Genomic DNA, 15,036 nt, shown 5'->3' on the forward strand with positions numbered 1-15,036 from the left:
CCCATTCCAGCTCTCGCGAGACCCTACGCCATGTTCCCAGCAGTCCCTGCAGTAGAAACGTCACCGGCGCCCTTCAGCGCCGGTGAAAAGATGGCGTCCGCTACCCGTTTCATCCAGCGGCTGCGGAACTGGGCATCCGGGGTGCGCGGGGCGGGGCGGGAAGGGACTGTGGATGCTGGAGGCCCTGTGCGCCCTGATCCGCTCCCACTACTCACCTCCTTCTTGCATCTCTGGGGCTGAGGCCATTAGTGCCGAGATTCCCCTAAGCAGGGAATTCTCCTCAGCCCGGAACCCCGAACTCATGACCCCTTCAACCCAGGACACCTTCCCCAGCCCTTGGCTGTGGTACCACTCAGGCATGGGGTCTCCCTAGGCCCGTACCTACTTAGCTTTGGGATCTTGTTCCAGCCCTCAGCTCCGCTGTTCACCTCCAGGGCCCGTATCCTGTCTTCAAAGACCCATCTCTCACCTTTCTCTTAATTTGTCCTGTGCGGGACTGTCCGTTAGCTGGTTTTCTCTTTGGGGATGCCCTGGGAACTGACCTCCATCCTTTCTCCCACAGCGAGACTTGCAGGCGAAACTGCAGCTGCGCTACCAGGAGATCTCCAAACGGTGAGCAAACCCCGCTCGCTGCCCAAACTCCAATCCTGCCCTCCGTCTATCAGAAAAAAAAACAAAACCCCTGTTCTTTTAGACCCCGAAACGCTGGGTCGAAATCCTGCCTTAGCTGGCTGCGAAGACAAAGGTCTGCGTTTCATCTTGCTGCACTGTCAGACATTGTGGTTCTTCTGGAACAACCAGATGGGGCGTGAATTCTGAGTGGGAATTTTCCGTGATTTGCAGCCTGCAGTGTGGTCCTGACAGTATTATCATCCCCAAGCTTTGTATGAAAATGTTTGAGACTCAGAGAAACTAAATCATTTGCTTAAAATTACTCAGAAGCCAGAAATTGACAGCCGGGATTTGAACACAGAAGCGTCTTTGGTTTCTAACTTGAGTCGGAAAATTAGTTGACATTTACAAGCCCGGGCTCTGTCCTCAGCCCTTGGGAATCACAGGGGAAGAGAAAAGTTCTCATTCCTTTCTTGGAGCTTATATCCGAGGGAGGAGGTAGAGACATAACATTCAGTTCAGTTCAGTTCAGTCGTGTCCAACTCTTTGCGACCCCATGAATCGCAGCATGCCAGGCCTCCCTGTCCATCACCAACTCCTGGAGTCTACCCAAACCCATGTCCATCGAGTCGGTGATGCCATCCAGCCGTCTCATCCTCTGTTGTCCCCTTCTCCTCCTGCCCCCAATCCTTCCCAGCATTAGGGTCTTTTCCAATGAGTCAGCTCTTCGCATGAGGTGGCCAAAGTATTGGAGTTTCAGCTTCAACATCAGTCCTTCCAATGAACACCCAGGACTGATCTCCTTTAGGATGGACTGGTTGGATCTCCTTGCAGTCCAAGGGACTCTGAAGAGTCTTCTCCAGCACTACAGTTCAAAAGCATCAATTCTTCGGCGCTCAGCTTTCTTCATCGTCCAACTCTCACATCCTTACATGACTACTGGAAAAACCATAGCCTTGACTAGACGGACCTTTGTTGGCAAAGTAATGTCTCTGCTTCTAAATATGCTTTCTAGGTTGGTCATAACTTTCCTTCCAAGGAGTAAGCGTCTTTTAATTTCATGGCTGCAGTCACGATCTGCAGTGATCTTGGAGCCCCCCAAAATAAAGTCTGACACTGTTTCCCCTGTTTCCCCATCTATTTCCCATGAAGTGATGGGACCAGATGCCATGATCTTAGTTTTCTGAATGTTGAGCTTTAAGCCAGGGAAATAAACACAGCAAGTAAAAGACACTGTCTTAGAATGCTCTGAAGAGAAAACAAAATGAACCAGATGGCGAGTGGCTACCTCAGGTTAAGTGATCAGGAAAGGTCTCAGGGATTGGCTTTGAAGTCAGCTGAAATGCCAAAGGATAATGATTAAAGCAACATTCCGGACAGAGGGAGCAGTAAGTGCCAAGGCTGTGCAGCCTGACAGAGCCAGACATAGGAGGAAGACTAGTGTGGCTGAAACACTTTGAAGAATGGGGAATAGTGGTATATATGTGTGTGTGTGTATGCTACAGGCAAAGGTAAGGCAGCCAGGGACTATTAGCAGGAAAGGAAGAACAATAGCATTAAAATAACCAAATCTATGTGAATATCTCTATGTTGTGACTGATTCCAGATATCAGAAGTTTTAAAGTACTTTTGCATCCTATGTAGTTGGTGGCTCAGTCGAGCAAACAGTTTTGTAAAATTTTCAACTTTTTTTAAGGACAGTGGCGCCCCCTGGTGATTCCTCTGGGCCTTTTCAGTTGGTCTCGGTTCTTCTTACTCTTTCTGTACTTGTTTTCTGGGGCTTCCCCGGTGGCACAACGGTAAAGAATCTGCCTGCCAGTGCAGAAGATGTAGGAGACTCAGGTTCAATTCTTGGGTCAGGAAGGTCCCCGGAGAAGGAAATGGTAACCTGCTCTAATATTCTTATCTGGAAAATTCCGTGGACAGAGGAGCCTGGTGGGCTGCAGTCCATGGGGTCCTGAAGAGTCAGACATGACTGAGCACACTGCTCCTGCTGGTTTTCTATAGATCCATGCCCAGCAGAGGGTCTTCTTTGCACTCTAGGGATTAGGCAGACTCTAACTTTAACACAGGATGTTGTTTCTTTTTTTTTTCTTTTAAATATTTATTTGGCTGCACCGGGTCTTTGTTGCGGCATGCAGGATCTTTGGTTGCAGAGTGTGGGATCTAGTTCTCGATCAGGGATTGAACCTGGGCCCCTGCATTGGGAGCAAGGCGTCTTAGCCACTGGACCACCAAGGAAGTCCTATAACATTAAGTTTTTAAACTTTGTTTTTTCTGTATTTTTTTCCCATAAAAATACATAACTATCATACATACATAACTATCACTTGTTTTAAGAAAAACTTAAATACTGGGGTTTTCAGAAAAAAGTTGGTAAAACCCCAGTGAATGAAAAGCTGATCCTTTTATGATTTTTCTTTCTTTTCTGCCCTCCCTCTCGGCAACAGTTTCTAGGAAAGCTCATCTTTTGTTAGTGACTTTTGTTTTCTTGTTAACGTCTTTTGTTAGTGAGGTTAGCGATTCCTTTTCAGGCCTTAAACTTTGTATATTTCTTTAACCCAAATGAGGAAAGAGCTCTGTTCACCCTTCCTCAGGGCAGCAGCCACGAGGTGGCAGCAGAAACCTCAGGACAAATTGCTCTGAGTAATAAGCCCTGATCTCCTGGGCTTCCCTGGTGGCTCAGATGTTAAAGAATCTGCCTGCCATTCAGGAGACCCAGGTTTGGTTTTACCCACTTCAGTGTTTTGCCTGGAGAATTCCTTTCACTTCTGTAGAGTTCTTCAGAGAGCTTCTGAAAGAACTGGAAGCCCAGAGGTTCTACAGGCTGGCCCTTGGGGACCAGGCCCCTCAGAATGAGCTGAGTCTGGGGCTGTTGCCCTAGTGTTGGTTTGCTGACCATGCCTACTTGATAGGTAGCGGGCAGAGTCTTTTCATTTGCTGAGAACCTGCAGGTGGAAACGAGGCCTGCTGCCAAGCTCTGGCCAAGCTCAGGGGTGGGACACAGGCCTCCTCCATAAAAGGCTTCTCTATGCCTTCCACTTCTGGGGCAGATGTGGGACCGATGGTGGGGCAGACCCACGCCTCGCCTCCCAGCACCTTCACATCCAGTGCCGGGGCTTCCACAGCTTCTGGGTCCTGGTCCTTCCCCAGGCCTGTGCCACCAGCAGTGTATCAAGGGATGCCCCTGGCCCCCAGCACATCCCAGTGGCTGCCCATGCCAGGCCTTGTGACTGAGGTGATGGGCCCATGCTGCAACCCAGCCATGTGGAGAGAACAATTGTCACTTTGCTTCAGTGCCCATGTTTTTTCTTTTCAGAACTCAGCCTCCTCCCAAGCTCCCCGTGGGCCCCAGCCACAAACTCTCCAACAATTACTACTGTACTCGCGATGGCCGCCGGGAAGCCATGCCGCCCTCGATTGTCATGTCTTCACAGAAGGTGCTGGTGGCAGGCAAGCCCACAGAGAGGTGAGGAATCCTCAGTGCCCCTCCTGAGACCAGCCCTCTATCCTGCTTGTGCTTTTCAAGGTCCCAAGTCTGTCTAGCGTCAGCTGTGGCAGGAAATGTCCTACCGGGGGCCTTTCATCTGAGGAGCAAATGAATCCGCACCCAGCCTAGGGTGGGTTTCCTGCAAAGCAGAGGAAGCTTCATGGGGCCTTCAAGGACTTTGGAATAAGCCCAGGCATTGTTGTTTTTGTAATTTTATCTCCTTTTAGAGAGAATTCTGTAAACCTCAGGCCTCTCAAAACCCACTTTGGTCCTTGGCCTCAGGCAGTGTCTCTTAATTAAATAGGAGGAGTAGTGGTGTTTACTTCAGAGATTTCTGCTAGGACTGGATCCCACAGACCGGGTGGCTTATAAACAACAGAAAACTGGTTCTCATGGTTCTGGAAGCTAGAAAGTCCAAGTAAAAGGTCCCTGCAGCTTCAGTGTCTGGTGAGGACGCTTTCCTGGGTTCTAGATGGTATCTTTTTGCCATGTCCTCACATGGGGGAAGGGGTGAGGGGTCTGAAGTGTCTCTTATAAGGGCTCCACCTTCACAAGCTAGTCATCTGCCAAAGGCTCCACCTCCTAATGCCATCATACTGGGGTATAGGATTTCAACGTATGGATTTGTGCGGAAACAAACATTCTGTCTATAGCAGAGTTGTTATGAGGCTTAATTCACGTAATGAACTATTTGTAAGCTCTTAGAATGGAGTCAGTGGCACATCTGCCTCTTAATAATTCCACCAGTTAGACAGTGATGACCTCTGTTGGAGAAAAACAGGCCAGGTGCTCTGCGTAGGTCACACAGATTGTGGGCGGCAGAAGCGCAATTTCACAGCATTTTGTCCAGTCCCTCCCAGTGGTATCTGGGCTCTACAGCTGATTCACCTTGTGGTCCTGGACCAGTCTTTTGGCCTTCTTGAGCCTCAGCTGCTGCTTTTGTCAGATGGGGTTGGTGGACTGGCAGTGTGATGAGATTGGTAGGGTGATGCGGCCGGGCCTGCCAAGTGGGTTAGAACTCAGTGAATGAATGGCCCGTTTTGCGATCTTCAGATTCACCAGAGCCCAGGCCCAGACTGTGACAGGCTGCCCCACTCCCCCTCACCTCTTCCCCTGCCCCCAGGATGTGTGCATTTCCCAGGGAGGCTGCTTTCTACCTCTTCCACTTCCTTCAGGTGGAGGAAGGGAGGAGGGGAGGCCCTGGAGCCCCTGCTGATGGGTGGGCCCGCCTGCCAGCTGCTTCTGTCTTGCTTGCAGTGTGTGCAAACCCCAGGGGCTGAGTGGGGTGGGGGCAGGGTGGGTCCCTGCCTTGGGTCTGCTGGCACAGTGTCTCCTTAGGCCTTACCCTGGTCCAAAAGGTCTTATTTTTGATCACGTATTAACTCAGCTCGATTAGACTGTGGCTGGCCCTCGTCTCATTAGCGCTTCTTGCATATAGTGCCTGCCATGTAGCAGGTGCTCAGAATCCAAGGGAAGGAGTTGTTGGGGCCATGGGTCATCTGATTGCTTGGCCCTTCTGGAGCCAGTGTCCTGCCCTGGGGGGCCAGTGGGAACGGGTGCTGGAGGAAGAGTCCAGCATTTCACACTATTTCTGAGACCAGGAGCCAGGACAGGCTTACTGCTTGGGGGCAGAAAGTGGTCAGCTGACCCTTTGGGGGACCCCACTGGAGAGGCCTGTGCATTCTGAAACACCCTGCAATCTGGCCTCCACATCTCCGGTTTCAGCAGATATGTTGCTGCCTGGGCAGGGAGTGCTCCCTCAGCTTCCTCCCCACTGCTCTCTGGACATCTGGGGCTGACTCAAGTCTCTCTTCATTTTCCAGCTCAGCTGTAGCAGCCTCTGAGAAGAAGGCTGTGTCGCCGGCTCCTCCCATAAAGAGGTGGGAGCTGTCCCAGGATGAGCCTTACCTGTGACTTTGGCTGGGGGCGCCAGGCTGAGCCCTCAGGGCCACCGGAGTGCTTCTTCCTCCTTGGACTCCTTGATTCCGTCCGGGCAGAACGTGACCTAATTTATAAAAACTATATATTGTACTCCCAAGAATTGCTTCTGTTTTTATTTTTGAAAGGACATACAGGCTTACTTAGACTTCAGGGTGAAGTTGGTGCCAAATCTCTTTTTTTTTTTCTTTTCTGGCCACACCACACATCTTGTGGAATCTTAGTTTCCCTGACTAGAGGTTGCACCCAGACCCCAGCAGTGAAAACGCCAGGTTCTAACCACTGGACTGCCAGGGCATTCCTGGTGCGGTATCCTGAATCTCTGAACCCTGTGAGCATGCCGGGACAGAGCAGGAGAGTGGCTCTGGATTTCTAGGGTGACGTGCTGTCACTGGGCACAGAGATGTCACCGTCCCTTCCTTGAGGGCCTGGCTCCACCCCTCAGAGCAGTGGAATGGGTTCCAGGGTGTTGTAGGGGGCACTGACTATAAAGAATGGTGTGTGGGGGGCACAAAACCTGCTCACTTCCCTCTCCCAAGAGGTGACTCCCCCCAACCCCCTCCAGCCATCGCTAGTGTGGATGTCCACCAGAACCCTCCCACCGCGGCCCCCACCGTCCTAGACCAGCAGGGACCCCGGGGGACGGTGAGGTGGCTCACGAAGTTTCACCCAGGGCCCTTGTGGAAAGGCCTCACTGAGCCAGAAACCACTGCGCAGGCCTGGGGGTGCGGGGCGGAGTCAGCTCAGCAAAGGAAAGGGCTACTTCTCACAGGAATGACCAGGGGGTGAAAGCCGAAAAGGAAGTGACTTTCATCTGGTCACAGGCGCGAAGGGGGACCACACAGTGCCCTCCAGAGTGGCAGGGTGGTGACTGCCATGGAAGAACCCCCAAAACCTGTCAGGAGGTGAAGTCCCGCTGTGTGCCAGGAGAGTGCTGTGGCTGCCTTGCCCTCTGGAAGCTTGGAGCAAGAAGGGAAAAGGTCACAGTCAGAGGAGAAGGTATAAATGCTCCAAGAGTGAGTGGTACAAATGCTAAATGATTATCAGGAGGAGAAAACCCCTGGGAAGGCTTCCTGGAAGAGGTGGGATTCTGGTTGGAGCAAAGGGTGAAATTGAATAGAAAGATCAGGAGGGAGAAGACTGGGCAGAGTGTGCAGAGGTAATGAGGAGGTAACACCAGAGAGCTTCTAATGACCCTGGTGAGATGTGCTGTTGAAGGTTTCTGAATAAAGCTAATGACCCAGCCTCCTGCCAAGTGAGGTTGCAGTAAAAAGATGGTTATCAATGCGGATGATGAATCTATTGGCACCATGATCTTGAACTTCTCAGAATTGTGAGAAAACAAATTGTTGTTTGTAAGCCAAGAAGGAAAAACAACAACAAAAAAACCCGTGTTATAACCTAGACTTGAAATTTGGCAAGGGAATGCAGTAGGGAAGAGGTCTGAAATCTCGAGCTCATCCTGTGTGCCAGATATGTGTTGTGTGTGCAGGTCAGGAAGCAACAGAACTGGACATGGAACAACAGATTGGTTCCAAATTGGGAAAGGAGTACGTTAAGGCTGTATATTGACACTCTGCTTATTTAACTTATATGCAGAGTACATCATGAGAAACGCTGGGCTGGATGAAGCCCAAGCTGGAATCAAGATTGCTGGGAGAAATATCAATAACCTCAGATATGCAGGTGACACCACCCTTGTGGTAGAAAGTGAAGAGGAACTAAAGAGCCTCTTGATGAAAGTGAAAGAGGAGTGTGAAAAAGTTGGCTTAAAGCTCAACATTCAGAAAACTAAGATCATGGCATCCGGTCCCATCACTTCATGGCAAATAGATGGAGAAACAGTGGAAACAGTGGCAGACTTTATTTTTGGGGGCTCCAAAATCACTGCAGATGGTGACTGCAGCCATGAAATAAAAAGTCGTTTACTCCTTGGAAGGAAAGTTATGACCAACCTAGACAGCACATTAAAAAGCAGAGACATTACTTTGCCAACAAAGGTCCATCCAGTCAAGGCTATGGGTTTTTTCCATGCAAGAATACTGGAGTGGGTTGCTGTTCTCATCTCTAGGGGATCTACCCAACCCAGAGGGAGGTGGGTCCTTTACCACTAGCGCCACCTGGAGCCCCTGTGAGGTCATAGTGAAAGGACAGGTGTGGCGAGACCCAGAACTCTCAGGCTCCCTGGGAGCTGACCCTGAACCCAGCTGCTGAGGAGTCTGCCTCTAACACATTGTCAGCTGGGTAACCCACAGCTTCTTCAGCACTTCTCCCTGGATCCCAGATGCCAACCTCACCAGGATGCCAAGCCCCACAGGTGGTGCTGCGGGACACTTCCTTCTCCCCTCCCTCAGGCAGCCGTGTTTGCTGCCCTTCCCATCTGCCTTTGCATCACTGCATCTTTGTCTCTTACCCAATTTCTCCTGGGAATTGGAGATTATTCTGAACACACACACACACACACACACTCACATGGCTATAATCTCCAACTTTTTTTTTATAAGTCACCATTTTATATGACACATTAATTTTAATTTTTGTTTGTCCTGGGTCTTTGTTGCTAGGAGGGCTTCTCTCCAGTTGGGGGAGCAATCGCTCCTCTTGTGGAGCAAGGGCTCTAGAGCACAGGCTCAGTAGTTGTGGCGCATGGGATCTTCTCAGATCAGGGATGGAATCTGTGTCTCCTGAATTGGTAGGTGGATTCTTTACCATTAAGCCACCAGGAAAGCCCATCGCCAACGTTTTCAATGGTAAGCATGTCATCAACCTGCAGGTAGAGTCCGCGCTGTGAAAATCTGGACGCATTCGTGTTGCTTCACAGGAAACGTGCACAGCTGAGGACAGCGACTTGTCTGGGGGCCTGCTGTGCAGTAGTGCTGCTTCTCCTGAGGACAGAGCTGCGGATAAAACCTTTTATTGTCAAGAAGAAAACACAGCAGCTGGGGAGAAAACCTGTAAGTTTGTATTTTGTATGCCTAAGGGGTGTGCCTGAGAAGAGAAAGCCGAGGCTACTGTCGCTTGTTTTGCTTCCGAAGTAAAAGTATAAGACCCGCCCTGTGAAGTCTATGAGGATTAGGAGGTAGTGAGAACATCCTGGGGCTAGGGACAGAGGACCCAGGATGAACGTCAAGAACTGACATTTCGTTGATTTATCAGGCTCTGTTCCAGGCGTTGGGGATACAAGGAGCAACACAGCATTCCTGCCAAAGTACTTTAGTAAATATATAATAAGCTCGGGCGCATTAAAGAAGCAGAAGCAGGAAGGGGATGAGGCATTCCTAAAATAATTAGGCAGAACATTTGGTGCATGTAGAACGTTAAATATCGTAAGATGACAATACTTGTCAGTACCAGTTCATTTTATCTCCAGAGGTTTCTAATTTCAAATAGGACCCATACCTTTCAATATGCCTGTCACTGGGAAAAGAAGGGAAGACCCTGAAATCGGGGGCCCCCGGGTATTCAGACACTTACGGTACTCAAAGCCCGGGGCTGCCGCGGGATCTCTGGCCGTGGCCCCGCCCCCGGTGTGGGCCCCGCCCCCCGGGTATGTGCGCAGGCGTGCGCGAGAATAAGAGAGAGGCCGGGAGTGCGCGTGGACCCAGCCGGCGCGGGGCGGGGGTGGTACGATGAACGGTTGGGTGGCCGGGAGTCTAGCGCGGCGTGCTGCGGTCCTAGGCCTGGGGCTGCGGGTACTGCTCGGCTTCGGGCTGTGCCTGGAGACCGCCTCGACTCCGATCCAGACCTGGTCCTCGACCCAGGCCCCAGGTGAGTGAACTTGCTGCCCGCGAGCCTAATACCCCTGCAGTCTAGCTCCGCCCTCGCCCGCCAGCAGCGCCTCACCATTGGCTACGCCGCAAGTCTGTCCAGGACACTCCCCCGCACATGGTTCTAGGGGCGCCTAGCCCCTGAAAGAGCCTTCCCCAGGGGTGGACCCTGCGCCTGGGTTGCTGTGCCTGCCTTTAACTGCCCTGCTTCGGCCCTCTCACACCCGGCACCTGCTCTGCTTTGTCGTGCCCCATTGTCACCTCCAAGCTGCCCTTCACCCCAGCACAGGCAGGAAAGTTCTTTAGAGACTCTGGTTGTCCGACCTCCAGCCTTAACGCGGCTGGTCATCTGGAGCCTGCTGCCCATCTCCCGCCCTCTCAACCTCTGCACCTTCTTTCTCTGGCCTTAGAGAAAGAAAGATCTCCTCCCCTGGCACCCCAGGCCCTAGGACACGTTTGCCCGGGCCTCAGTAATGGTGGCCCTCTCAGAGGTTCCCAGAGGCGGTGGGGCAGGTTAGAATGACCTCTCTGTGCACACAGGTGCCCCTGACTTTCAGCTGTAGACTCAGATTCACACACCCGCGGGTCCTGTCTTATCTGGTTCCCCTTCTCACTCCTGCCTTTTCAAGCTAAGTGTTCCTCCTTCCTTCAGGGATCAAGACATTACCCAAGCTCAGGCTCTTTACACCCAAGCAGTCGCTTCCCTTCAGCACTCTGAGGTAGGGACTCCTAGCGTGGCCCCTTTCCCAGGTGGGGAAACAGGTTGGGAGGGGCAGTCACTGATCTCTCCAAAGGCCCGGTTGGCTCTGCTCTGCTGCCCACTCTATAGGACACACACACACACTCCCTGACTCCAGGGAGGGAGGTCAGAGGTTGCTATGGAGAGGGACAAGACTTGGGGAGGGAGCTGTAGGCTTTCGGATCCCCACGGCAGGGAAGGAAGTGGGTTCTAGGCCATTCCACAGAGCGCAGGGACTGTGGGGCCCACAGGTACATTGGCCTGGAGGCCAGCTTGCAGACCAGCTGGCTGTGGAGGATGGGGGCCTGGAGTGGAGCTTTACTCAGCCTTGCCCCTGTGAGCAGAGGTGGAAGGGGCAAGAGGACCAGAATCAAATGGAACGGAGCTAGGCTGGGGCCAAGCCAGGTATTTGCCACCCGCCCTGCTGCACCCAGGAGGAAGCCATAAGGGCCACTCCCTTCCTCGGTCCCTCAGACTCCAGTCTGCTGGCCCAGCTTCTAGGCCCTTCTGTGTCCCTCCTGCTCAGGATCCCGGAAGGCTTATATCTCAGCTGGACTCAGCCCAGACCGTTGTGTGAGCTGTGTCCATTTATCATCAGGCACGACCCTGGGTTTACAAGTCAAAAGGTCATGGCCTTGACCATCGCTAAGTGTCCACTTTACGTAGGTACCAGTTCAAGGGCCATTGTTCTAAGACGCTGGGCTTCAGGGGTCTCTGAGAGGGACCTGAGACCCCTCCCAGGAAATAAGCTGGAGACGTGAAGTCTGAGGAGGAAATCATGGAAGTGCAGAGAGGAGGGAGGAGAGGGAGTACTGGGCCTGGGAACGGCATGGGCAAGAGCTCTGAGGTGGAAATGGGCCAGGCCTCTTGCTGCAGCAGCATGGTGGCCAGGCCAGAGGGAGCTTAATGAAGAGGAGGAACGTGCGAGGAGGCAAGGTCCAGGAAGGGTTCAGGGCTGGTTAGGACTTGCCGGCCACACACAGGATGTAAGCTGTGAGAGGGTCAAGGGACCAAGGGATGGTTTTGAGCAAAGGGGAAGCACGGAGGGTTGCCTAATGGTGTGACTCTGAGAGGTCTCTGGTATCTGAGGGAGATGGGGTTGGGGAACCAGGGGAAGAGGTGGCACAGTCAGGATGGAGAAAGTGATCAGAAGTTCTGGGAGGAATTCAGTGGGTGGGTCAACAAGTCATGGTGACCAAGCAGGTCCTTTATCCAAGGCCTCAGTTTCCCCTTTGCTAAGTTGCTGTTGTTGAGTCACTCAGTCTTGTCCGACTCTTTGCAGCCTCATGGACTGCAGCATGCCAGGCTTCTCTGTTCATCATCTCTTGGAGTTTGCTCAAACTTGTGTCCATTGAATCAATGATGCCATTCAACCATCTCATCCTCTGTCATCTCCTTCTCCTCCTGCCCTCAGTCTTTCCCAGTATTAGGGTCTTTTCCATTGAGTTGGCTCTTCACATCAGGTGGCCAAAGGATTGAAGCTTCAGCTTCAGCATCAGTCCTTCCAATGAATATTCATGGTTGATTTCCTTTAGGATTGACTGGTTTGATCTCCTTGCTGCCCAAAGGACTCTCAAGATTCTTCTCCTTTGCTAAGGATAGCTGGGACATAACAGGCCCTGTTGACCCTGATGGTGGGCCTGAGCCAGGCTAGGTTCAGAGATGGCCCCTCCCCTAGTCTGTTTAACCACAAGCTTGGGGAGACCCTTGGGGAGACCATCTGGCCATTTGGAGCCTGGTAAAGACCCCAGGATCAGTGAGACCTGGGTCTGAACCCTGACTCTGCCACTAGCTTGTAGCCTCGGGCCTTTCCTCTCCTATGTGTCTCTGTAGAATGGGCATGGCTGTAGAATCTGACCAGTAGGGCTCTTGGTGAGGCTGTGAACTTCTGGGCTCCAAGCCCCCCACACAGTGCATCCTTAGCAAAGGTGGTGGCCACCAGTGTAGTTCCTGGGACCCGGCTTTCTCCTGGTGGTCGCAGCTTGTGACACTGTCCTCCTAGCTGAGGGTCCAGACCTCCCTCTTGTGTGCATCCCTCAGGCCCTAGCACAGGCTCGTGCCCGCCCACCAACTTCCAGTGCCGGAGCGATGGCCGCTGCGTGCCCCTTATCTGGCGTTGCGATGTTGACCAGGACTGCCTTGATGGCAGTGATGAAGAAGAGTGTGGTGAGTGGCCATGCCCTGGGGGTGGGGCTTTTCAGGGCCATGGGAGGAGGTGCTTGTGGAAGGGGTGTGGGTTTCAGGCCGGGAACTCTGGGGTGGGCAGGGCCTCGAGGGCAGGCTGGATCTTTGGGTTAAAAGATGGGTTTGCAGGGCAGCAAGTTAGTGGGGCCTTGGTTGGAAGGTGGTGCTAATAGAAGTAGGGGGCAGAGCCCTTGGGATGGGTGGACCTTATAGGGTCAGTCATTCTCAGGAAGGTGGGGCTCGCAGCTGGGTGGGTGGTGGGCAGTACCCGTGCTCACTTGGGTGGGTGTTTGGAACCTGACTCACCCTGTATCCCCAGGTACTGAGGTAGCCACTAGCAGCCACTCTCCTTGTGACGTCATGGGTGACTGCCCTGACCGCAGCAAGAATCTTCTCAACTGCGGGCCCCAGCCCTGCCCTGAAGGCGAGCTGTGCTGCACGCTGGACGGTCTGTGTATCCCAAGCACGTGGCTCTGTGATGGTCACCGGGACTGTTCCGACTACAGCGACGAGCTTGGCTGCGGTGTGTGCCTGTGGGGGCAGGGAGGCTTGGCCGGGACACCTGACACCTTCCAGCGTGTGACGAGGCTGTGAGCGTGCACATGTGTGTCTGCCCGAGCCCGCGTCCCCACGGGAATGCGGGAGGGCACTCGGGCTGCAGTGCTCACCAGCCTTGCTCACTCAGTCTGGGGCCGGAGGGTGAGCCCCAGGGTCCCCCACCCCGGGGCACCGGGACACCCGTTCATCCCTCCAGCCCCAGGGCTCCCTCCCCAGCTGCTGAATGCCTGGACTTGTTGCAGGAACCAAGACCCACCAGGAGGGGAGCGCCACGTCCATGGGGACGCCTGTGACCCTGGAGAGTGTCACTTATCCCAGGAATGCCACAGTCACCGCCGTCGAGGACCAGGACTCCGTTCAGTCTGGAAACCGAAGTGCCTATGGGATTATCGCAGCTGTAGGTAATATGAACCGCTCCGGCCCCCACGCCCATGCCCGCACCTGGAAGCTGCCCTGGAGAGCAGATATGCCACACACTCCCCTTTCCGGTGTGCTAGGAGCTGGGGGGGTGTGGGGGCCGCCGCCGCCCCTCACCCACGCCCCTCTCTCTTTCCCCGCAGCGGTGCTCAGTGTCAGTCTGGCTGCTGGCATCCTCTTCGTGTTGTCACGGCTCTGTGCCCAGGGATGCCTGGCCCCGCTGCGGCTGCTGGTGTCCGTGAAGCGGTCACTGCAGCCAGAGAGGAAGACCTCGGTGCTCTGAGCCGGCGCTCTCACCCCCATATCACACGTCCCCCGAGTGTGGCAGGTAGAGGAGACCCACACGTGGCTGCTACCACATCAGCCCCCAGACCTGGCTGCTTCTGTCCTCACAGCGCCAAGCACCCGTGCTCCTGCATATGTGACCCTGGAGGCTGGGGTTGCCCGGACCCTCCCCTGGACACGAGGAGCCTGGATGGGGAACATGCCGCAGCCGGAGCTGAGGGGCTGGCCCCGGATCACTCCTGGGGCAGCCCCCTTACTCAGATACTGTTGCTACCTCTGTTTGAGAGTGGTGATTAAAGCTAGTTCACATCCTCTGCCTGCCTTTGGGCCTCTGTCTCCCTCTGCCTGGGTGGCCTGGGGGCTCTGTGCAGCCCCTTCTCTGTGGGGGAGTGCCTGCCTATAGAGGGTGGGAATCAGGGACCCAGCCCTGGCAACCCACTTGGCCACTCTGCCTCCTGGAATCAGAACAGGGGACGGGTGGGGCTGGGAACAGTTTGCATTCCCAGAGAGGAGCAGATCTTGGGCAGTGCCTCCTGGAGTGCTGGCTGGGAGGGCCTCCATCCATTTTGGTTTCCTCTCTTTGAGACAGAAGCTGGATGTCCCCCACTTGGTCTCCACCTTGTTTAAAAATGTAGGTTTTATTATTATTCAGGCATGCTGAGGCCTGAAAAGACTGATACTGAAGCTAAAGCTTCAATCTTTTGGCCACCTGGCACGAAGAGCCAACTCACTGGAAAAGACACTGATGCTGGGAAAGACTGAGGGCAAAAGGAGAAGGAGGCAGCAGAGGATGAGATGGTTAGATAGCATCAGCGACTCAGTGGACATGAATTTGAGCAAGCTCTGAGAGATAGTGGAGGACAGGGAAGCCGTCACAGAGTTGGACACGACTGAGCACCTGAATGACAGGCGCAGCTGGGGTGTCGGCACTGACTTATAAATGTCTCAGCCTGTCAACAGCGAGGCTATCTGAGAACAGCACCTAGGGCACCCTCTGGGTCCCTGTTACAGCAAGACCCCGACAGATGCTCCCCAACCAGAGCCAG

The 15,036-nt window shown here is 53.6% G+C and overlaps 2 protein-coding genes across 2 annotated transcripts; both read left to right on the forward strand.

Moving 5' to 3' along the window:
• The first annotated feature begins 20 nt into the window (after positions 1-20).
• Positions 21-6,140, forward strand: NDUFA7 (NADH:ubiquinone oxidoreductase subunit A7). Its single transcript, XM_043466437.1, has 4 exons — positions 21-141; positions 563-612; positions 3,932-4,081; positions 5,926-6,140. Exons 1-4 carry the CDS (start codon positions 31-33, stop codon positions 6,014-6,016), a joined length of 402 nt encoding a protein of 133 aa, XP_043322372.1. The 5' UTR covers positions 21-30; the 3' UTR covers positions 6,017-6,140.
• Positions 6,141-9,592: 3,452 nt separating this feature from the next.
• On the forward strand, positions 9,593-14,304 carry CD320 (CD320 molecule). Its single transcript, XM_043466439.1, has 5 exons — positions 9,593-9,808; positions 12,587-12,712; positions 13,050-13,253; positions 13,531-13,689; positions 13,849-14,304. Exons 1-5 carry the CDS (start codon positions 9,670-9,672, stop codon positions 13,986-13,988), a joined length of 768 nt encoding a protein of 255 aa, XP_043322374.1. The 5' UTR covers positions 9,593-9,669; the 3' UTR covers positions 13,989-14,304.
• The last annotated feature ends 732 nt before the right edge of the window (positions 14,305-15,036 follow it).

Source organism: Cervus canadensis, chromosome 4 (genome assembly GCF_019320065.1).
Source record: "Cervus canadensis isolate Bull #8, Minnesota chromosome 4, ASM1932006v1, whole genome shotgun sequence".
NCBI classification, from domain to species: domain Eukaryota; kingdom Metazoa; phylum Chordata; class Mammalia; order Artiodactyla; family Cervidae; genus Cervus; species Cervus canadensis.

What these genes read in the sequence shown, in the direction of transcription:
- CD320 (XM_043466439.1), top strand. Translation starts at nt 9,670, where the DNA reads ATGAACGGTTGGGTGGCCGGGAGTCTAGCGCGGCGTGCTGCGGTCCTA. An exon ending in CAGCGACGAGCTTGGCTGCG is followed by an intron (nt 13,254 to 13,530) that starts GTGTGTGCCTGT and finishes GACTTGTTGCAG; the next exon opens with GAACCAAGACCCACCAGGAG. An exon ending in TGGGATTATCGCAGCTGTAG is followed by an intron (nt 13,690 to 13,848) that starts GTAATATGAACC and finishes CTTTCCCCGCAG; the next exon opens with CGGTGCTCAGTGTCAGTCTG.
- NDUFA7 (XM_043466437.1), top strand. Translation starts at nt 31, where the DNA reads ATGTTCCCAGCAGTCCCTGCAGTAGAAACGTCACCGGCGCCCTTCAGC. An exon ending in TGCGGAACTGGGCATCCGGG is followed by an intron (nt 142 to 562) that starts GTGCGCGGGGCG and finishes TTTCTCCCACAG; the next exon opens with CGAGACTTGCAGGCGAAACT. An exon ending in GCAGGCAAGCCCACAGAGAG is followed by an intron (nt 4,082 to 5,925) that starts GTGAGGAATCCT and finishes TTCATTTTCCAG; the next exon opens with CTCAGCTGTAGCAGCCTCTG.